This window comes from Sphaeramia orbicularis, chromosome 8 (assembly GCF_902148855.1).
Source record: "Sphaeramia orbicularis chromosome 8, fSphaOr1.1, whole genome shotgun sequence".
Classification (NCBI taxonomy): domain Eukaryota; kingdom Metazoa; phylum Chordata; class Actinopteri; order Kurtiformes; family Apogonidae; genus Sphaeramia; species Sphaeramia orbicularis.
The window spans coordinates 10,105,052-10,130,651 of record NC_043964.1 but is presented as its reverse complement, the minus strand read 5'-3'; the positions used below and the strand labels follow the sequence as shown (position 1 = coordinate 10,130,651).

The following is a 25,600-nucleotide window of genomic DNA, read 5'->3' as shown; positions in this document are numbered from 1 at the left end:
AGCAACTTACAGGGGAAAACCAATCAAATCACTCAATCAATCAAATTTTATTTATATAGCGCCAGATCACAACAAAAAAGTTATCTCATGACACTTTACATATAGAGTTGGTCAAAACCAGACTCTAAGCCAATTTACAGAAACCCAACAGAATGCTCATTGTAGCCTGCCTGCTCTGAACACCAGAAGGACCAACCACTGGTACTTGTTTATATACAAGGCCATACTTGGCCTCTTGCCTGGCTACATCTGTACCTTAATTGACAAGAGAAATTCTGAAAATGATTCTCTTCGAACAAATGAGTGCATTCTGCTGTCTGTTCCATTTGCCCGTACAGAAATGGGTCAAAAGGCTTTTAGTTGTTCTGCACCTCATGCATAGAATCAGTTACAGAAAGCCTGGAAACTAACTGAGTTGATTTCTTTGAGCACTTTTAAGTCCAAACTGAGAGTTCTTGAGGCCAATTCCATATCTTGCACTTGCTTTTCTTAATCTGCCTGTACATGCAATTTTTATCATCTGTTTTTGTCGAGTGTGTGTGTATGTTGTATGTATTCTTGTAACTATGTGTTGCGTTGCTGCTGCCTATCTTGGCCAGGACACCCTTGTAAAAGAGGTTCTTAATCTCAATGGGACATTTCCTGGTTAAATAAAGGTTAAATAAATAAAAAAAATTGTACCTGAATAGTCAGTTAATTACTAAATAAATAAAAGGAATGTATTTAGGCTACGTTTACAGGCACCGAAAACTAACGTTTCTAAAAACTCCTAAAACTTCTAAAACTAGAAGCACTCGGAGAGCGCAGACCTCCGCCAAGGCTGATCAGTGCCCCCCCCGCCCCCCGTGGGCCCCCCCACCCCCGATCACCACCAAAATTTAATCATTTCTTCCTCATCCCATTTCCAACAAACCCTGAAAATTTCATCCAAATCTGTCCATAACTTTTTGAGTTATGTTGCACACTAACGGACAGACAAACAAACAAACAAACAAACAAACAAACAGACAAACAAACAAACCCTGGCAAAAACATAACCTCCTTGGCGGAGGTAAACATGGCTGCCGAGCATCAGTATGATGGGATCCGTAACAATCATGTCACATCTGTCCACTGCCACATTTTGTGTTTTTGCGTCAGCTGTTATTGTTTTAGATCCACAATACTAACATTTATGAAGAAGAGGAGAATTAGCAATAGTAAGTATATAAGTTTATTATTAATAAAGTACTGGTACTGACCAGAGCATCATGGGTAATGTCACGTTTTCACATACATGTGCTATTCAAAACCCAATATTTCTGAAAATAGAGCTTCCACTGTCAAATAATATCAGTAGTCTGTGCACAAATGGATTAGCATTATTTCAACACAGTTCTATGCATTTCTTACAACTTTTGTTTTTTAAATTTTGGACAAAAATGGCCACTCATTTGACCCTCTAAGTAAATTTTAGCTGATATAAGCTTTGAAAATTCGGTAACACTTTACTTGAAGGTCTAGTTTATAATGCATTAAGTGCACATTCATAAGACATTATAATGCATTATAAAAGTCATTATAACAGTTTATGATCATGTACAACAACTTATACCAAGGCTAATAAAGTATTATAAGTGTAGGCAAAATGTTTTATAAATTCAGCTTCTGTAATGTTTTCTACATCCATACCAAAGTGACAACAGTGTTTGAAGGAAGAATCTCAGGTCCTGGGTTACAGAACACATTCTAACCATCAGAACTATAGCCAGTTATAAAGACACAGAGAACTGCTCTGACATGTAGTTTCTGAAACTGAATAATGCCTTAGAAACATCAGTAATAAGTTAAAGGATGACTGATGATATTATAACACAAGTATGATGACGTATGAGCTGTATCTGCTGGCTCTAAGTAAAGTTTAAGTAAAAAATTATACATCAAAGTGTTCTGAATAACTCTTTATTTTGCAAAAACAAAACATTAAAAGAACAGAGACAGTAAATACAAGTGTTACATGTTGCTTTGTACATAAATGAAAAATAATGTGGCAGCTCTAAATCTTTGTCAATTCAAACACATACTTTTTTTCTTTTTTTAATAAATATGAAATCCCTAAAATAGATGGGTATAGGGACCAGTGACTAAACCTAACAAAAGTTCTCCACCTAAAAAAATAAATTCCTTCACACTGCTTTGGTATGGTCGTATAAAACATTATGAAAGCTGAATTTATAATACATGATGCCTACATTTATAATACTTTATTAACCTTGGTATAAGTTGTTTTACATGATCGTAAACTGTTATAATGACTTTTATAATGCATAATAAATGCATTATAATGTCTTATGAATGTGCGCTTAATGCATTATAAACTAGACCTTCAAGTAAAGTGTTACCGAAAATTCTTGTCGGTCAGACAGCAGGGGGTAAGGCTTTGGACGACTGTGGTCTGTTGTCTCAATATTCTTACATATGTAACGATATACAGTATACGCTTAACCCTATTCAGTGACTTTTGTGCTCTTGCTTCAAATATTGTGTCCAGTGTGCTAGAAACTTCCATGACAAAGGTAAATGAAGTAATAATTTGCATCTGTGCACAGGGGTCTACATGAACTAAAGACAAAATAGGATATGTTTACAAGGTTAGACAGGGTTAAAAAATGTTGTTTTTTTGCTCTCGCATCACTGATGAATTGTTGATTGAAGAACAAATATCACAACAACATGAACTGAAATGACTGAAATGTATTTGTTGATCTGAATAAAAACCCTCCAGTGCATCAGAATTACATATTGCTAGTGTTACCACAGGATGACCTCAGACTTAAATCCTACAGATATTTTCAGCGGTAAAATCACCCCACTATTTTCTTGGACAAAGCACCGACTGAAAAAACCCAAGCAGTCCAAAAAAAGAACAAATTACTCTCCGAGAAAACATTGCACCGTTGGCATATTTGTGAGCCTGACAAGTGCCTGCCCATCTATAGCTCTTTTGAGGTACTGCAGCTCAACAGATGTTGAAGCACCGTTTATTTGCACAAGTGTCAGGTAAACATCGGGAGGCTACGCGCAGGAAAAAGAATAACACCAGTTTGTGTCTCCCGGGAGAGCAGTGTTTGTTCAAACTAGGTTGAACAATGTTTTGACTGTGCAGGTACTAGATAAATTGGCCAGGGAGACCCAGCGCGAGTGTGGGAAAACAGATGTTCGCGATCTGCCACTAACGCCCGGTCTGCCTTTGGTATTCATCATCCCTCATCACTTCTAACCTCCGTGTCTCCTCGTCGGACCTCCCTGCTCCGCACCATCACTAAGGCTACGTTCAGACTGCGGCAAATGTGGCCCAAATCCGATTTTTTTTGCCCATATGTGACCTGTGTCTGATCTTATATTTAAAATTTCTAAATTCCGTACTTTTTCCAGACCCTAATTTCCAGATGTCTTTGTAAAACAGATTCCAACCAGTCTTTATTTATTTATTTACTTACTTACTTACTCACTTACTTATTTATATTTATTTATGAGCCAGTCGTCAGAGAATTTCCATCTACCCATTATGAGTTCTGCCAACAATCATACAAGACATGTTGAATAGGTCGCTCATGAACAGTGTGTGGACGTCACCTGTCCGTCAAAGCAGCAGTGAACACCTGGGCGGGCCTTAAAATGGGTTGGAGGAGGATAAGAGCAGAAGGCGGGGCATTCAACTTGTCAATCTGTCCAAATGTTTTCTGGGACGTGAAGCCGACTGTGTGTGCTCTCACAAACATTTTAGCGGCACAAGCAAGCACCTTAAAAACAGATTGATCCATTTGTTTTTCTTTTTAGATATAGAGGGTATGTACGTGATGTCACCGCTAGCGGAAGTCACCGCGGTTCCGCCCACTGAGTGGCAGACAGAGGGAGATGAGTGACAGCGTTGGCTTCAATACTGTCTGAACTGACAAATAATATTTAACAAAAAATGGGCCATGTTATATATATGGCTATTATATTATTATATAATAGCCATATTAACCCTTTCATGCACGAATTATGAGAACCTTAATCAAAATTTTTTCCTGAGTGTTTTTGTTCCTCTTTAGGCATGAAAAAAACAATACGACTGAAAATTTTCTTCTGAAAAATAAATAATAAATAAATAAATGAAAAAATATTTAAAAAAAAAAAAAAACAAACAAAAAATACATACAAAAAATAATAATGAAAAAAAAAAAAAAAAAAATTCTTATGAACCTATTTTTCATGAAGTGGCAAAAATGTCCACTCAGCTGGACACCACACATTTAATTTTTGACGCACAGAAACACGTATTTACTGATAAATTGTGTGAAAACTATGGAGAGGGCTTGTGATTCTGGAGGTTTATGCTCAGGAGAGATCGACATAATGTTACCTATTAATGTCAGAAAAGATATGTAGTGTCTTAAAACTTTAATAAAGATATGTGTAAAAAAACAAAAAACAAAACAAAAAAACAACGAAAAGAACAACAAAATTCATGAATATACAAGAGAACAGCTGTAGAATAGCTGTCCACTGGAGTGACCACTGTGCATGAAAGGGTTCATTTAAACTGATTCGTATAAACTCAAAACAGATAGTAACTGATACAAATACATTGTTACAAATATTAAATTATTTAACTAGTAGTATTGTGACTGCCTCCGCCGCTACCGCTGCCACAATAATTCTAGCAAATTAGGCTACTGGTATTATTAAATATTTTTGTATTCTTACAACAATTATTATTTTCCCCCTCACTCCCCCCTCTCTCTTTCTCACTTTCATTTACACCCCCCTCTTCCCCTTTTCCCTATCACCCCTAACCAAGCTATATGGTTTAGTTGCTATTTACATTTATGATCTTTTTCTTTGTAATATGATGTTTTTGTTGTTGTTGTTTGTCAATACTCTGTCATTGTTGTTGCTTTTAGTTTGTTTGTTTATTTGTTTGAGTTTCCCTTTGTTTATGTGTTGTTGTTTTTCTGTCCACATTGTCTTGTTAACTATCACTAATAAAAAAAATAAATAAATAAAAAAAATTAACTAGAAAAGCACTCTGAGAGCGCAGACCTCCGCCAAGGCAGATCAGTGCCCCCCCCCGATCACCACCAAAATTTAATCATTTGTTCCTTGTGCCAGTATCAATATTTTCTGAAATTTTCATCCAAATCTGTCCATAACTTTTTGAAAGATCCGGATCAGTCTTTGCCATTTGATAGAACACCCCATTGTAAATCCCTGAGTCAAATTGCATGAGATTTGCACAATTCCCCCATATTGTGATTTCCACCATAAATATTAGTCCCATATTTATTTTATCTATATTTTAAGATTCCTTGACCATGAAAACATACCATTAGCAACGGGATTCATAATTATATCCTTATTAGTTCAGTAGTTATTCACGAAAATCACATTTCTCGTAATGGTGGTTTTCTTCTGGATCTAGCTCCTTAAGTATTAAAGCTACATGAAATCCGGTGGCATACTCCCGATGCGGAACTGACTGAGCTACACGATGGCGCTTGTCAGAAATTTCTACCTTTAATATTAAAGGCACAGTAGGCCAAAAAGTAAGGGCACCCCCATTTTTTATATAAATTGAGATCAAATCCGCCTTCTGGATCAGATCCGGATCAGCCTTTGAAATGTGATAGAGGACCCCATTGTCAATTCCTGAGTTAAATTTCATGAGTTTTGGTCAATTATTAAGCGAGATATTGGGAAACGAAAATTTTGGCCCCATTTACCACAATGTTAACGAAAATTTCAAAGTGATCCAGAATCCAGGATTTCTTCCGGATCACCCCCAAAAGTTAATCATTTCTTCCTTATCCCATTTCCAACAAACCCTGAAAATTTCATCAAAATCTGTCCATAACTTTTTGAGTTATGTTGCACACTAACGGACAGACAAACAAACAAACCCTGGCAAAAACATAACCTCCGTGGCAGAGGTAATAAAAAATGGGGAAGAGCTGTTGTGCGATTGATTGTATGAACAGATTTGAAAAGCAGTGGGAGCTATCGTTTTACAGACACCGAATGACAAAGAAAAGAGAAGTAGATGGATCCACAAATCCAGGAAACCAAACCTAGATCTGTGGATCCTGTTTGGTGTCAGCTAACATTCATTTATGCTGTATTTTTGAGTAAAATCAAACCTTAAATGACTTATTGTTTTGGCTAACGTTACTTCTTAGTAAAGCTCTTGATTTCTCGATCAGATCTTTCATGGTTTTTGTCTTTATTTTAGTTTTTCACTCATTTTTTGCGGTAAGGTTTTCTTCTAGTTATTATTTTCACTTGCTTCAAAGGTTTTCATACCCTTTAAAATTAACCACAGAACACCAAAATTGACCTGAAGCTTTAAAAATTTTCTGGGCGAGGACCCCCAGACCCCCCACCAATACCACTCATGACATTTTTTCTACCCATGTTACTAATCTTCTACACCTGTACACTCTCCCATTCAGTGTGTTTTACAGTATTGCCAAATTTGACTATATAAACTTGTACGCTATAGTAGTATTGTATTGCATCATTTTTAAAAGTGGCCAATGATTTTGACCAGAAGAAAATTTTCAGTCAGATGAAAAATTTTTGCTTTAATCCCTGCAATAGTCCAAACGAGATGTTATGAAAGCGTGAATGAGGACTTCAGCATCTTTGTCACTCAGGATTGGCCTGATCTTAGGAATCCTTCGAAGATGAAAAAATGATATTCGAGTCACCTCCTTGATATGCTTATCAAAAGCAAGTGACTGGTCAGATATGACACCAAGGTTTTTCATCTTGGCAGAGACAAGAACAACACAGTCATCAAGAGACAAAGAAACATTACTGAACTAGAAGCACTCGGAGAGCGCAGACCTCCGCCAAGGCTGATCAGTGGCCCCCCCCGTGGGCCCCCCCACCCCCGATCACCACCAAAATTTAATCATTTCTTCCTTATCCCATTTCCAACAAACCCTTAAAATTTCATCCAAATCTGTCCATAACGTTTGGAGTTATGTTGCACACTAACGGACAGACAAACAAACAAACAGACAGACAGACAAACAAACAAACAAACAAACCCTGGCAAAAACATAACCTCCTTGGCGGAGGTAATAAATTTTGCAATTTCTGGGGTCCAATGATCATCAAGTGACGTATGTGCATACCCTCTATTATAATTTTATGTTTTAGAAAATAGAACAGTGAAATGTGACCGATATCTTTTTGGTATTTCCTGTTTGAGGGAAATTAATTAGTCGCAAAGACACTTGAGACACGAGAATCTGGTGGCATTTAATGTATAACATGAACGAGCACAGGAAAAAAATTGGGATTTCACCAAAAAATTAGAATAGTGCATTAAGAACTACTGTCTGAACATAATCACAAGAAGAGCTGGAGCACAACAGCCTGAATTTAGATGATATTTCCTGTTTGAGTGAAATTAATTAGTTGCAAAGACACTGGAGACATGAGAATCTGGCTCGGACTTCCTTCCCGTGGGATAAATTAATATAAAAAGCCACATCCAGAGATGTCAGCCAGTCACTATATGACAGAGGACATTCAGTTTTCACAAAGCACTTATTATGAAACACAGAAGAACAGAAAAGATGTAAATGAGAGAAAAGTGACGGACATTTAAAGCAAAAAAAAAAAAAGGACTTTTAAATTTGGAAAGGTTATGTCTTTACCCGGGAGGACTTTGTTAGATTGTGGAACCGAAACAGCGGAGTTTTACTTTTTGAAACTTAAGTTGATTGAATATTCTAGACATGGAAAGGGCATGGGCTGCCAGCCAAAGTCACTGCTTTTACCTGCGAGTCGGATATCTCAGAGGGTTTCTCGGTCAGACTGCTACTCTCCGCTGGGATAAGGTCATTATACTTAGTGCTGACATCCTCATCTGAGTAGTGCAGACTTCCAGGGCTGGGTCTTGGTGGAGACCTGGGCAGCACAGAGAGAGAGAGAGGGAGAAAAAAAAAGAGTGAACGAGATATGCTAATATTGAGGACTGATGGTTAGAGAAAAAAAAAATAACATGATCGTCATCACTTTTCTCTTGGCAAAAAAAAAAAAAAAAGTATACCTGGCTCTCTTTCTATTTCGAGGAGGTAAATAAAAATCCCTGGCTTTGCTGACACCACTGGTGACTAATGAAAAACTGCAGAACAGTAAGAAAACAAAAAACAAAAACAGAACTTTCACATCCCCAAATACACAGATTCGAGGTTATTTGTAGATTCCTGGAAGCCTATTCCTGGTCACATTGTTGCTGCTATTTCCATCAGATCTTTGCAAAATATCTATTAGGGAGAAGTAGGAGGAGAAGATTTCAACCTCAACCGCAGCCGTCATGATATGTGCAAACAGGATCCTGCATAAAACATCTGAGCCTTTTTCATAAAAAGGATCCGTTATGCTGATGTGAGCTGAATGCATATACAGATTGAGTTAGTCACATATTTAGGTCTCGCAACAGAAAAGCCGAGAAACTCAGCCCTGAACTCGGCAAAGTATGATAAAGTTCTTTTAAGCGCAGGTCAAGTAAAAGGACCCCTGGCTTCTTTTGACTCTAGTTATTAAAGCCCTTAAAGAGAAGCAGGGAGGACATCTGCGCACACAATTATTTTCCTTCCTCTCCAGCGATTATTACTGCTGCGTTCAAGGTCGGGCCGAGACGGACTTGGACGGTGAAACGTCCGTTAACTACTATCCTCACATCACCGAGGTACATCAGTACACGGGCGCGGTAACTCCGACTAAAAAGGGCATTCAGAGGGGAGTACGCCTACACTGTAAAAAAAAAAAATCTGCTTTAACGGAATTTTCACTGTTTATTTTACAGATTTTTCCTGTATTTTTAAGATACAGGAAAATATCAATGAAATGACAAAAATAGACTGTGATTTTACAGGTCAAAAACTGTAACTGTGAATGACCAAAAAAATTAAATTTTTTAAAAGAAATTTTTTTTTCTTTTTTCACAGAAAAATACAGTTAAAATACGTTTGCAAATGTATTGTAATTTCACAAATATTTCTTTTCTATTTATGAGATTAAACTGTTAATTTAAAGTTAAATATTGTAAAAAAAAAAAAATAAAAAAAAAATAAAACAATATAAAATTACTGACAATTAACCGTAAAAGAAGTATTTGTTCTATAAGTTCAACAAGATTTGTTTGTTAATTGAAAAATATCTTGTGTAATTACGGGAGGTTTCACAGCAAAAATGTTGAATAAATGTATTTTTGTGAATATATAACATATAAAAGCACTGATAAACTGTCCAAATACAGTTTTTATCAGTGGATTGTACAACTTAGCCTCATTAAAAATTATATATATATATATATATATATATATATATATATATATATATATATATATATATATATATATATATATATTAGTGCTGGGCAGCGCTTAAAATTTTTAATCACGATTAATCACGTGGATTTCTGCAATTAATCACGATTAATCACATAGTTGTTGGGGGGGGGGGGGGTTGCCGGCATCAACAGTGTGTATTGCCTTTCAGTGATATTTCAGACTGGAAGTACGCCGGTGATAAAAATAATTGCACACGTCAGTGCTTCCAAACAACTGTGTCCTTCTCAACCCCACCATCTGAAGACATTTAAAATGAAAATGTCCATGTAAAAAACCACTACTTTTACACATGTTTATGTCCCCACCAGTGGATTTACAGTTGTGAGTAACTGACAGGAGTCTTAAACCCACTAATCAGCACTAATACTAATAAGCCCAATAATATGTGATGTTCAGTTGTTCAAATCAAGCAAAAGGGGCCCTGAAGTGGTCAGAATAAGTTGCACTAACGTATGTTTTGTCCTTTCAGTGTTCCCGTAGTCAGTTTGAACATAAGAAGGAACTAACAGACGTTTCTTTCACTCTGTTTGTATGGCCCCAAAAACGTTTGCCTGTGAGTATTTTATGTTCAGTTGTAAGAATGAATAGTATCAAATATCTCTGATGTGAACCTTTGTTGCTGGATAAAAAGACGTTGTAAATCTTAAATTAAGCTGTAAATGCTAATCGTTAGCGTGTCTATGGATTTTCCCATTCAAGTTAGCATGGAGATAAAATGACGGCTAATACAACATTCACATTGTAAATAAGTAAAGGTTAGTTCAAAGGCTGGCATATTAGACCTAAACACAAGCAATGAATTTACATAAACTTAACATGAGCCTGCATAAAGAATTAGCAACCCATCTGCGACTGCTAGCATAAACGAATTAGCTTAAACATGTTAATAACACATTGTAATAAACACATCCAAAATAACGTCATAAACATGTTTCTAACGGCACGTTTGCATGTGAAATTATTTAGCGAACAACAGAATGACTGATACATACAGGCGTTGAACTGCAGGAGTTACACATAGTTTGATTCAGCATTACTTAAAGTTCGCTCTTTTCTCCTCTCAGTACACACACACACACACACACACACACACACAATACACACAGCACTGGCGTGTGGACTGGAAAAATAAAAGCATGAGTTTCAAAATAAGAGTCCGTATGTATAAATCAACTAAGACTTGTTTGAAAGGCTGAACAATAATAAATCGGCGTTAACGTGAGATTAAAAAAATGGTCTGCGTCATTTAATGAATGCGTTAACACAGTAATAACGCGTTAACTTGCCCAGCCCTAATATATATATATATATATATATATATATATATATATATATATATATATATATATATACATATATGTGTGTGTGTGTATATATATATATATATATATATATATATATATATATATATACATATACATATATGTGTGTGTGTATATATATATATATATATATATATATATATATATATATATACACATACACACACACACATATATGTATATATATATATATATATATATATATATATATATATATATATATATATATATATACATATACATATATATATATATATATATATATATATATATATATATATTAGGGCTGGGCAAGTTAACGCGTTATTACTGTGTTAACGCATTCATTAAACAGGGTGGGGAAGCAAAATTTACAATGAACATTTAGTTGTTTTTTCTCAGCAGGCACTACGTCAATTGTTTTGAAACCAAACATATATTGATGTCATAATCATACCTAACACTATTATCCATACCTTTTCAGAAACTTTTGCCCATATGAGTAATCAGGAAAGCAAACGTCAAAGAGTGTGTGATTTGCTGAATGCACTCGTCACACCAAAGGAGATTTCAAAAATAGTTGGAGTGTCCATAAAGACTGTTTAGAATGGAAAGAAGAGAATGACTATGAGCAAAACTATTACCAGAAAGTCTGGAAGTGGAGGAAGCAACAAAAAACATACCAAAGCTTTTATTAAAACTCTCAAATCCAAAATCCTAAAGGATCCAACCAAATCCATGAGAAAAATGGCAATTGAACTTGAGGTAGACAACAAGACCGTTAGAAATGCAGTAAAATATGATTTGAAAATTTAAATTCTCATGGCTTTCAATAAACTAATTGGTCAAACACTGTCTTTCAATCCCTGCCTCAAAATATTGTAAATTTTGCTTCCCCACCCTGTCTATATATATATATATATATATATATATATATATATATACACACACACATATATATATATATATATATATACACACATATACACTCACACACACACATATATATATATATATATATATATATATATATATATACACACACACACATATGTAATTTGATTGTTTTAATACATGTTGTAGAAGCCCATAATGTAATAACAACCTATAATTTGAAAATAGTAATAATGTAACGTAATAACGTGACGTAATAACGTAATAACGGCCAATAACATAATAAATTTGCCATTTTTAAAATGTAATAGGCCAAAAACTTAATATCAGGCCTAATAAAAGTCCTGAACCAATAATGTAATAGCTTTTGGCCAATAACGTTATAACTTATTGCGTTATTAGCTCAGTTATTACATTTGCAAAGAATTTTTGTTTTTACCAGGCCAATAATATAATAATAATAACCAGCCAATAAGTTATAATGTTACTGGTCAAAAGTTATTACGTTATCGGTTCTGGACTTTTATTACGTTGCAGGCCAGATATTAAGTTTTTGGCCTTTTACATTCTAAAAATGGCAAATTTATTATGTTATCGGCCTTTATTACGTTATCGGCTATTATTACATTATTGGCTTCTGCACGTGTAAATATTCTTTATTAAACATTAAAAAGTCACAAACAAAATGCAAAATCTCATGCAGAAAACTGTATTTTAAATATGGAAAATGACCATATTTTTATGAGATGGTTATTTTCCGTTATTTAACAGTATTTTTTTTGGCACCACTGCTGCCGGAATAAGACCTTTTTTTTTTTTTTTTTTTACAGTGTAGGTGATTTCAGTAAAAAGACTCAGGAATTACATAAACTAGAGAGGGCATGAATATTTTAATGATCTCAAATGGAAAATAGTGTATGTGGGGGCAGAAGAGACAAGCATAAAATGCAATGTCGAGTTTAATACCGAGGCGTGAAGCGAGAGGCAACCTGAGCGACCTCTTGCACGAAATTAATACGTTTCGAAGATATCTACGCGAATACGAACGCCAAGAAAGGGGGTGGGGGTGGGGGCTGCAGAGACACAACATGACAACGGGCGTGAAGGCGTTGACACAACAAAGGGGCATCGCCTATCGGTGTTAAAGTAGACGATGTGAAGGGATGAGCTGTGGAGTGAGGGAAAAAAAAAAAACTACTTGTAATTCAGACAAGGTTGAGTCAAACATTAAAGGGAAGGGGCCTACGAGTTTAGGGGGAGGGCCGACGGATCCGTCTAACGCCTGATCACACACCAAAATACTGCCTGTGAGACTTAAATTATTTAAGAGAACTGTATTTTCCCCCTTGTTTAATCTATCTAATCAAGCCTCTCTCTCCCTCAGCCTTTCAAATATCCCACAGGGGGCCCTCCCACTCTTCCTCCTTAGTCCACAGATCATTAGCAAAGACTATGGCACCTCTTCAAAGAGACAGAACTAGCCACCCTTTGATCCCCTTCTTTGGCCTCTTTGGTCAAGGAGAAAACAGCAAAGACTGCTTCCACTCCAATGCACAACTTGCACAGTCCACCCAATTGTGGGCGCTGGAAAATATAAAACCAACATCCCTTTTCCTTCACCGACGAGGAGGTTAAGTTTTCATTAACATCTGTCAGCAGGATTATGTAATAACTACTGGACACATTTTAACTGCAAACAGTAGGGCACGGGCCAACCAGGAAGAGTACGTTTACATGTAGCAGATCTGGAATCTGGAAAAACGGAGATTTTTCTTCGCATTTGTGCCAAACGCGTACACCAGGGGTCACCAGCAAGGTTCTAATAGTTTTGGATTTTTCATTATAGTTTAGTTTTATTTAGTTTTGACTTTTTTTTCTCTAATTCAGTTAGTTTTAATTCGTTTTTCGAGCAGGTTTGCTAGTTTTTATTAGTTTTTTTTCCCCTAATGCTTAGTTTTAGTTTAATTTTAGTATTAATTTTAGTTTTCAGCTTACCGGCCAACAGGCCGTAAGCTACTGTCGTCATGCGGCCTCCGGCGTCATCGTTGTTGTCTGTTGTCGTCTGTCGTCATCTGTAGTCTGTTACAAAACTTTCAATCGTCTTCTCCGAAACTATAATTCCGATTGACTTCAAACTTGGCATACAGCTTCTTTATGATGATGTCAACAAAAGTTAGTGAAATTATTTGGATCTGGATTTGATTCTGGATTTGGTGTGACTTTGAAAAATTTCCCCACTATAAGAGATAGGAAGTGCCGGTAAGCTACAGGGCCATTGGTCCTATTTTTTAAAATATCTTTTTCTCTTCTTCTCCGTTGTATTCAAATAAATCCCATACAGGACTCTGCTGCTTTCTCCCAGCTTTAGTCTCCATGTTTCCAGGTAGAGTGGGGACCAGAAGACGACTAAACGACAAGTGACGAGAAGTGACGGACCGTTAAATATCATATGGTGCCCGCAGCAAAAATTGCTTGAGGGAAATAAATCAATTTTGTATCAATCCGACGTTGACAAAGATGAAAACGAAGGGAATTTTATCCCTAATTTTTATACGTTTTAGTTTTGTAAACACACAATACAGTTTCAGTTATTGCTTTTTTCTTTTAATTATAATTTTTATGTATTTCAGTTATTAAAAATGTTTTTGCAATTCTAGTTTTCATCATTTCATTAGTTTTTGTTAACGATAATAACCTTGGTCACCAGCCCTGGTCCTGGAGAGCCACTATCCTGCATGTTTTACATGTATCCCTCTTCCAACACACCTGATTCATATGACAAACCTATCATCAAGCACTGCAGAACAGAGATGATTTCTCATAGACTGTAAGGGAAGCTCAGCTTCCCCTAAAATTATGAAAATTAAATGGTTAAATCTGTTCGGTTGTGTTGACATTTCATTGACTACAAATGTGCTAGAACACGTTCATCTCACAGACGAGTTCGTTCAGAATCAGCTTTATCACAAACCAACAGATTTGATGTTGTTCACTTCTCCTCCATTCCCGTGTCTCTGTTTTCTCATTCGATCTCTGCTCAGTGCATTTGTCCGTAGACGCTCAGCGTCCATGCACTTCAATGGGACTGAGTGGAACAGTTTTTATCATTGCCTCAAAACTGGACGGTAATTGGATAAATGCCACCATGTTGTCCCGCTCCTGGACGCTCGGCGTCTCGGGGGGTGAATGGAGCTGTGGGCGGAGCTCGGCCGGGCTGGACGCCGAGCTTCCACGTGCTGATTGGAGGATCAGTTGAAAGGCTGAATCCGGTTTGATTGACAGCTAGTTTCAGATCTGCTCCTTCACTGACACAGTTCAGTTTAATACCATCGCGTATTCTGCTGTGAAATCAGAGAAACCACTACGAAATTACTCATTCATTTCTTGCACTGTAAATAAAACACACTCATTGGACTTCCTTGTTTCAATTTAACATAATTTCACTGTTTTCTTCTTTCAGTTACATAATTTAATCATTTCTTGTTTGAATTTAATATCGTTTTGTAGATAGTTAAATCAATCATACTGTCGGCTAGGTCGGAGTGAAAGGAGCATCTGTAGTTTCCAAAGGCTCCAGTCTTACACCCACAACACAATGGGCCAAGGCCGTCTAAGCAGCCCAGCTCTGCTGGACATTCAGAGGACACTGGTCCAGTCCCTGGAAAAGACGCCTACTTGGTACGATAAGGTCACTGAGCATTTTCTTAAAAAGGAACGGAGGGCCGAATTTATGTTTAAATAACTTGACAATTTTTTTTTTATTAAGCTGACAATGAGCTTCCCCTGTCTGAAGGACGAGCAGCTGCCACTGCTGCAGAAGCCTGATGATGACCATCAGGTGTGCTGGAGAGGGAAACATCTAAAACAGGGGTGTCAAACTCTGGTCCTCGAGGGCCGGTATCCTGCATGTTTTAGATATTTCCCTCTTCCAGCACACCTGGAAGCCATTACATCTAGGGGTGTGTATTGGCAAGAATCTGACGATACGATACAAATCACAATACTAGGATCACAATACGATACATCACGATATATCATGATATTGTTAAAAAGGCAATTTTTTGTTTGTTTTTTTAAATGATTATTTCCTGGAAGAATTTAATTATACCAGAAATGTGCACAAATACTAAACACATTTGTATTTGATCACAACAGGATCTAATGCTATATCACAAAATGTTCCTTTGTTAAAATTGTTAATTCTGTTTTACAGACATTACAGTTTAAGATCCTGCTCAAATGTTCAAATTCTATTAATTCGTAACTAACATCAGAACATCTTTGGAATTTTATTGCAACGTGCATTGTGGGAAACGGAGGCTCATGCAGCCACCTGACAGCAGCAGATGCTAACGACACGACACAGAAACAGCAGGAGCTCCCTTCCCTCTGTACATTTTCCTCCAGCTGCTTCCATGTTTCAGACGTTTCGCGTGTTTGTTTCATCCATATGATGTCATATGGTCATGCTGCCACTGCTGCTGGCTGTGCGAACCTCCCTTTCCCACAATGCACGTCGCGACAAAATTCCGAAGATGCCCGAGTTCCCTCCTGGCTCTGAATGTAAACACACGTTTGGTTTATGGTGGATGACACTTTGAAATTGTTCACCGTGATGCAGGAGATTCAGGTGAGTAATGACAGACAGACTGACAGATTGGTGATACTGAGGATATGACTGAGGTTTGACAGATTCGATGAAAAATTGGTCACAAAAGTCTCCAGCACCTTTAAAAAGCGGCAAAACCTCATTTGTTTAAGTATGGCATTAACAGACTCCTGGACATTGGTGGAGAAGTGCCAGGACGTAGACTGTAGACCTCCAGCGCAGTCACATGACCATCCACCCACCACCGTCCAATGTCCAAATACAGACATTCCTTTTGCTGGTCATGCTGCAGAGGCTGTGAAGCTCCTCTTATCTAATGTTTACCTGAACATTATCAAAGAGCCAGAGAGCCAAAGTCCCCCCAGATGAACTCGAAAACACTAGACAGATGCTGGTGCTGTGTTTTCTACTGAAGTTTCCGAGCGCTGCATTTGTGAGAAATTGTAGACTCAAGGCCATAAGAAAGCTGCCTGCTCCGATTCATGAACACCCCTTGACTAAAGCAGTGATGGGCAGACAAAGAGCCCATGCATAAGTTCATGAATGTTAATTAGCTGGTATTGTGCTTTCCCCTTATATAAATTGCTTCTCCACACAAACTCTGAATATCAACGAGGGCGTCGAAAGACTTTCAAATCAGAAGCTTCGGCTCCTCCAGGCTCTGCTCGTTCTCTCAAGACTGACTTGTTAGGGAAGAGGAGAACACAACACAGCATTATCAATTCTTGTCAGTTACACTCAATTGGAAAGGGATATTCAGACAAAACTGATTTAACATATGTTTGAAAGGTGGGAAGTAGGATGGAGCTCAGCACCGAGGAGAAAGAACATGAGGATCAGGTGAAGATGGCATGAAAATAACTGGAAGAATTCACATGAATGTGTTCTTCAGCTCAGTCTCTTTGCCTTGTTCACTTTGTCACAGCACATTAACCCTCCGCTATCCCGTCCAGCAAGGCCCTTACTAAGCACACTTTTTGGCACACTTGTGGAATAATGTAAAAAAAAAATGTTCATACAGTTTGTTTTTAATTCTTTTACACTTTTTTCTATTTCATCAAATTGAGCTGTAAATAAAAATACCAAATACTCAATAATTGCCACATTTTTTAATCCTTTAAATACCATGTTTGTAATGTAAACAAACCATTTTTTGGTAACACTTTATAATAACTACACACTATGAAGCATTAGTTAAGCATTAAAGCTAAACCTACGATGAGGCATTTCTCACAACACTTAGTAAAAGTCTGAACATGAACAACCTGCCTCCCTCCAAAGCCCCGCCCACTTCCCTCTGCCTGAGCTCTGAGGCTCCTCCTCTCTCCTCCTCTCACCTGATGCTCGCAGAGGCACCCTGCTCTAATTTGATTTTATTTTTCTAAATCCAGGTCAGCCTTAATCATACATATCAAATGGAAGAAATAGTGCGTTTCAGGCACACTTGGGAGACAGATGCTAGTCTTGTAATTTTCTTTTGTTTACAATGTGCACATTTTAGTTGGTGGCCAGAATTTTAAAGATCATGCAAAAATGAACAACTTTTGAATTCTAACCCTATTTAAATTGTGAAAAATAATATGAAGTTTTTTAACACAAAGTGCAAAATGTGCCTAAAAGGCGCAGCCGGATACCGGAGGGTTAAAGTAGTGATATTTTGCTTTATTTTAAAAATGGATTTATGCATTTTGAAACATTTCCCTGTGGTCTACATAAACAATAAATGCAATATTTGGGTCTGAATTCGTCATTAACTCCACAGGTCCATCTTTAACACTATTTTTGAGTGGGGTTGGGTATCGTGGCCAATTTCCATAATCGATTCGATTTCGATTCATAAGGTTCTGAATTGATTAATCACGATTTGATTCGATTTGATCCAATATCGATTTGATTCAGTATTAATTGATTGATTCAGATTAATTTAGTGATACCAAAGTACAATTTTGAGTTGTAACCTGATGATTTTACTACCGCAGTCATGCAACACATCAGAAAGAAAATAAATATGACATTTCAGCAGCAAATAGCTGAATCTGCTCTTAAATAATGATCAGGACTACAGTGGCTAAGAACAGACTTCTTCGTCATCTTCATATATATATATATATATATATATATATATATATATATATATATATATATATATATATATATATATATATATATATGTATATATATATATATATATATATATATGTATATGTATATGTGTAAATTTTAGTTGGTGGCCAGAATTTTAAAGATCATGCACAAAGGAACAACTTTTGAATTCTAACCATATTTAAATTGTGAAAAATAATATGAAGTTTTTTAAAATGAAGTGCAAAGTGTGCCTGAAAAGCACACCCGGATACCGGAGGGTTAATGTGAACAACTGATGTTGTGTGGATTTGTTACTGGTATTATTTGTTATTTGTTACTGGTATTATTTGTTACTGGTATTATTTGTTATTTGTTACTGGTATTATTTGTTACTGGTATTATTTGTTATTTGTTACTGGTATTATTTGTTACTGGTATTATTTGTTATTTGTTACTGGTATTATTTGTTACTGGTATTATTTGTTATTTGTTACTGGTATTATTTGTTACTGGTATTATTTGTTATTTGTTACTGGTATTATTTGTTACTGGTATTATTTGTTATTTGTTACTGGTATTATTTGTTACTGGTATTATTTGTTACTGGTATTATTTGGACGAACGTGGTATATGATATTCTGTTCATGCTTTCTTTTCTTATATTCATCATTTAATAGGTCTTATGTATTTTATTTTATTTCTTTGTAGTTTTATTTGTTTGTTTTCTTTTCTTTCTCTTCTGCCCAGTTTTACTCAGTTCTGGTTGTAGTTATTGTTTCCATTATAATTATCACCATGGTTGTTACTGTTTGTATTGTTGATACTTTCTTGTGAGGGTCTTCACCATCTTCTTCTCTCTTGCTCTCTCCCCTTCACCCCCCCCCCATGTCAGGTCCGGCATTGAAATGCGGTTTAACAAAACTCATAATAAAGACAGTAGAACACAGGTGTCAAACATGCGGCCCGGGGACCAAAACCGGCCCGCTAAAGTTTGCAATCCGGCCCGCAGGATGAATTTGCAAAGTGCAAGTTAGGGCATCGAACTCAAAAATAATACTTTTTAAAAAATTTTTTTTCTTTTTTGTGAGTGCGTGTGGGTGTGTCTAGTTTTTTGTTTTGTTTGGTTTTTGTTTTTGAATTCAGAGGGATACATTTTATCATATTTGAGAAAAAAGGATCAAGTTTGTATCCTCTAGCCGTCCAGAATTTGTGTCATTCCTCTAAAAATGTCCTCTTTTTTTATAATCTCCCTGTATTTTTTTTCTTTGTTTTATGTTTTTCTGCATGAACATGTGTAATGTTTAAAGAGCCCAGAAGTATCATAACGCTATGATTGTTTTTTTTTATGTGAGAAATACTAAAACTGTAAGCACCCATTCATATGTTGTTTTTTTTTTGTTTTTTTTTTTTACACTTTTGTATGTATAAAATAAGAAATACGAAAAGGACTCTAATAGATAAAATATGTATGAATGGTAATGCTGAAGATATCTTGTCACCTTTTCCAATAAAAACAAAATGAAAAAAAAAAAAAAAAAAAAATATATATATATATATATATATATATAAACCTATAAATAATGAAAACACCAATTTTTTCTCTTTGATTTAGTGCAAAAAACATTAAATTATGAAAACATTAACATTAAGAAACTATCCTTTAACAATAAAATGTGAATAACCTGAACAAATATGAACAACCTGAAATGTCTAAAGAAATTTAAGTGCAATTTTAACAATATTTTGCCTGTTACTAAATGTTTTTTGCCTTCGTAGAGCTGATCTGTAATGCACATGTACAAATGATAAGTCAAGGCATACTACTGATAAAATTGTAGGTACTTTTCTTAACAAATGTCATTTTTCACATCCTTTTTCACATATTCACATCCTTTTTGTTTGGATAGTTTGGAAATGTAAATATTGGCGGAATTGTTATTTTTTGCACTAAAACCATTTGGAGTTGTCATTATTTATGGGCTATCATGCTATTATTTTACTGGGCCAGCCCACTTCAGATTAAATTGGGCTGAATGCGGACCCTGGAAGGAAATGAGTCTGACACCTCTGCAGTAGGATATCAAGGGGAGCTTCGTATACTTTATGAAGTTACCCTTGGCAAAGCAAATTTGTTCAGCACCAAAAGGCAGCCAGACTACCATTCTGCTGTTAGGATGCTGGACAAGACAAGTTTAAAAAAAAAAAAAAAAAAAGGAAGAATTCACTTGATGACGACTGACCGTGTGTAGATGCCATTCTTGCGGCAAAAGGAGTTTTTGACGGACAGGCGTCTGTTGTTGAGCTCCAGGGCTGGGAAGCGTCCCTCATCCAGACGCACCATCTCCCCATGGGTTAGAGGCAGCGCCGTGCAGTTGGAATGGTTTCCTGGACATGGGTAGGAGGACGACACTGTGTGTAGCAGGGGTCACGAAACACGAAAACATGTTACACTCATCCATTGTTAGAGTTTACATCCCTCTTTTGGCTCCTTTAACCATTCCCAACTATTTACTTTTGCATAGAGCTGTGCATCGGCAAGAACCTGGCGATACAACCCAAATCCCAATAGTAGGATATATATATCACGATATATCATGATACTGTTAAAAAGGCAATTTTTTTGTTTGTTTCTATTTTTTAAATGATTATTTCCTAGAAGAATTGAATTACACCAGAAGTATGTACAAATACTAAACACATTTTTATTTGATCCCAACAGGATCTAATGCTATATCACAAAATGTTCCTGTGTTCAAACTTAAATTATGTTTTACAGACATTACAGTTTAAGACCCTGTTCAAATGTTCATATTCTATTAGTTCAGAACTAACATCAGAACAGCCTCTCAGACAGTAAAAAGTGCTTTTAGGATGCTTCAAATAACCATTATTTAATAAAGGAGTGTTAAATAATAATAAACAAAATATGAACCAAAAAACTCCACAATATTTGCGTTTGAATAAATACCTGAAAATATTGATAAAGTACTTTATAATATCGATACACTATTGTGAAATGAAATATCGCGATATATTGCAGAACCGATATTTTCTAACAACCCTACTTTTGCGTATGCACACGATACAGGGCTGTAGAAGAGTCTGAACCCAATGACAGGTTCATGGTGCGTGGTCTTTATCCCAATAAAAATTCCAGACTTTTTCAAAGATGCTTTTTTTTTTTTAAATTTACCCCTTTTTGAATGTGCAAATGAAGTCATACTTTGTTTTCATGTATATGTACACTGTAAAAAAAATCTGTAATTTAACATAATTTTTACTGTTTATTTTACAGATTTTTCCTGTATTTTTAAGATACAGGAAAATATCGATGAAATTCCAAAAACAGACTGTGATTTTACATGTCAAATGTAAAATAACATGAAAAACTGTCACTGTGAATAACCATAAAATTTCCATTTTTTAAAAGTTTTTTTCATTTTTCACAGAAAAATACAGTTAAAATACATTTGCAAATGTATTGTAATTTCACCAATATTTCTTTTCTATTTATGAGATTAAACTGTTAGTTTAAAGTTTAATACTGTAAAAAATAAATAAATAAAACCAGATAAAATTACTGACAATTAACCGTCAAAGAAGTTTTTGTTCTGCAAGTTTAACAAGACTTGTTTGTTAATTGACAAATATCTTGCGTAATTACAGGAGGTTTCACAAAAAAAATGTTGAATAAATGTATTTTTGTGAATGTATAACATACATGTATAAGCACTGATAAACTGTCCAAATACAGTTTTTATCAGTGGATTGTACAACTGAGTCTCATTGAAAATTATTTATATATATATATTTATAGGTGATTTGATTATTTTAATACATGAAAATATTCTTTATTATGCATTAAAAAGTAAAAAAAAATATGCAAAATCTCATGTAAAGTTAGGGCAAAAAATTGTATTTTAATTTAATTAGTTTGACCATTTACATTATTTATGTTATTTAGCTATTATATACTCCTGAGTATTTTCTCATATCGCAATAAAAAAAAATCGCAATCTCAGTTTTTTCCAATATCGTGCAGCCCTAGATCTATGGTGGCCTAGAGGTGTAACAACCCAAAAAATGATCCACTATAAGAAAAAAAAAGAACGGCCCAAAAAATGATCCACTATAAGAAAAAAGAAGAGAGCAGCCCAAAAAATTATCCACTATAAGTAAAAAAAGAGAACGGCCTAAAAAATTATCCACTATAAGAAAAAAAAGAGAACAGCCCAAAAAATTATCCACTATAAGAAAAAAAGAAGAACGGCCTAAAAAATTATCCACTATAAGAAAAAAAAGAGAACAGCCCAAAAAATTATCCACTATAAGTAAAAAAAGAGAACAGCCCAAAAAATTATCCACTATAAGAAAAAAAAAGAGAACGGCCTAAAAAATTATCCACTATAAGAAAAAAAAAAGAACGGCCTAAAAAATTATCCACTATAAAAAAAAAAAAAAAAAAAAAAAAATAGCCACTATAAGAAAAAAACAAAAGAGAAGGGCCCAAAAAATGATCCGCTATAAGAAAAAAAAAAAAAAAAGAGAATGGCCCAAAAAATGATCCACTCTAAGAAAAAAAAAAGAGACAGAATGGCCCAAAAAATTATCCACTATAAGAAAAAAAGAGAACAGCCCAAAAAATGATCCAGTATAAGAAAAAAAAAAGAGAAAGCCCAAAAAATTATCCATTAGCCCAAAAAATTATCCACTATAAGAAAAAAAAGAGAACAACCCCAAAAAATTATCCACTATATATTTTTTAAAATAACTTTATTTTTAGCGCACTGACCTCCACTTCTGGTGGGTTACTTACTTAGCATTAGCCACATTAGCTGAAGGCCTTAAAAATGTTCAGGCTATGCTTTTATTTTTTGTGGTGGCTTTAATTTTAAAGCGAGAGACCTTTGGGGTAAAGAGCGCCCCCTTAATTGTAAAGGTGGATGATGTTTTTTTTTTTTTTTTTTATAGTGGATAATTTTTTGGGCTGTTCTCTTTTTTTTTCTTACAGTGGATAATTTTTTGGGCTGTTGAACCTTTGGGCCACCGCATAGATCAGAAGGTACTAAACATTTCAGATCAGTAGATGCTGTCGGTCACCTGTTTTTATTTGGGTCTTGATGACTTTTGTAATTATGCTATGAGGCTAACGATATGCTAGCTTCTGTCGTATCAGACACTGGATCTGTTGGTCAGTCACGTTCAAGTCGCTGGTAAAAACAACCAGACAGACAGACAGGCAGATTATTCTCATGGCTGTAAAAACTGGGGAGGAGTTGTGAGAGGCTCAGACCACCTCTTTGTATCTCCACACAAACACCGACCTTGTCTGAGCTGCGAAGCCGAACCCGCTATCTGACCCCGCTAACCCCGGCACCATGCTAAACGCTGACTGAGCTAAAAAAGTAAACTGGATCCGAGGCTTTTTGATACGACAGTTTGACCTGACCTTTGACCTTTGCCTCTGTCGGACTGCTTCCCCTTTTATCACAGTGTTGTAACCTTCTACAGAAGTTTATCTACTCTGGGAAGTGTTGATGTTTCACAAGTTTAATCAACCAGCCACATATGTGCTGATAATATCTAGTTTAAATATGAATGTATGAATATATTATTAGTATATTACTATATAGGACAACATAGAATGTTATATGTATTTATATTATATATTTAGATATGTTTTGTTTGTTTTTTGTATGTTTGTTTGTTTTTTTTAGTTCTTATTAATATCTGGTGGGATAAGTTGGAAATAAGTATTATCATATTAGTGTATATAGGAAAAAGGATGTGTGATATTGCTATATTATTATTATTATTATTATTATTATTAATTATCATTATTGTTGTTGTTGTTGTTATTATTAGTAGTAGTACTAGCAGTAGTATTAGTTGCGGTGGCCCAGATGTGCAACAGCCCAAAAAATTATCCACTATAAGAAAAAAAAGAGAACAGCCCAAAAAATTATCCTTATAAGAAAAAAAGAGAGCAGCCCAAAAAATTATCCACTATAAAAAAAACAGAGCAGCCCAAAAAATTATCCACTATAAGAAAAAAAGAGAACAGCGCAAAACATTATCCACTATAAGAAAAAAAAGAGTAGCCCAAAAAATTATCCACTATAAGAAAAAAAGAGAGTAGCCCAAATAATTATCTACTATAAGGAAAAAAGAAAACAGCCCAAAAAATTATCCACTATAAAAAAAAAACAGAGCAGCCCAAAAAATTATCCACTATAAGAAAAAAAGAGAACAGCGCAAAACATTATCCACTATAAGAAAAAAAAGAGTAGCCCAAAAAATTATCCACTATAAGAAAAAAAGAGAGTAGCCCAAATAATTATCTACTATAAGGAAAAAAGAAAACAGCCCAAAAAATTATCCTCTATAAGAAAAAAAGAGAGCAGCCCAAAAAATTATCCACTATAAGAAAAAAGAAAGAACAGCCCAGAAAATTGTCCATATAAGAAAAAAAAGAACAGCCCAAAAAATTATCCACTATAAGAAAAAAAACAAAAAACAAAACATCATCCACCTTTTCTATTAGGGGGGCACTCTTTACCCAAAAGGTCTCTTACTTTAAAATTAAGGCCACCACAAAAATAAAAGCATAGGCTGAAAATTTTTAAGGCCTTCAGCTAATGTGGCTAATGCTAAGGAAGTAACCCACCGGAAGTGGAGTTCAGTGAAAAATAAAAATACAGTTATTTTAAAAATATATAGTGGATACTTTTTTGGGCCGTTCTCCTTTTTTTTTCTTATAGTGGATAATTTTGGGGTCCATTCTCTCTTTTTTTCTTATAGTGGATACTTTTTTGGGCCGTTCTCCTTTTTTTTTCTTATAGTGGATAATTTTTTGGGTCGTTCTCATTTTTTTTTTCTTATAGTGGATACTTTTTTGGGCTGTTGCACCTCTGGGCCACCGTAATTATTATTATATTGATATTCACACAAAATAAGAATTGCTATATAGCGATCATAAGGAATAGAAATTGGGGGTAGGAGTATATAAGTTTTTTATAATTTTTTTTCCTACTACTTTTCAAGCATGTATGATTTCATTTCATTTGTTTTATTTACCTTATTATTATTTATTTATGTATGTATGAATGTATTTATTTATTTATTTATTATTACTGTTACTACTTATTTATTTATTTATTTATTTTGTTGTTTGTTTGCTTATCAGTCATTTATGTACCAGTACTTATATTTTGTTGGTTGATTTTTATTTCGATTTCACTGTCGACATGTTCGAAAATAAAGATTTCATTCATTCATTCATTCATTCAACTTTCTAGCGAACATCGGATGTATGTTTT

The 25,600-nt window shown here is 35.1% G+C and overlaps 1 protein-coding gene across 1 annotated transcript in view; it reads right to left on the bottom strand.

Moving 5' to 3' along the window:
- Positions 1–25,600, bottom strand: part of sdk2a (sidekick cell adhesion molecule 2a) — a 432,880-nt gene that overhangs the window by 5,550 nt on the left and 401,730 nt on the right. The window contains 2 exon segments of the mRNA XM_030142001.1: positions 7,815–7,944; positions 20,522–20,690. Of these exon segments, the coding sequence (XP_029997861.1) occupies positions 7,815–7,944; positions 20,522–20,690 (299 nt within the window).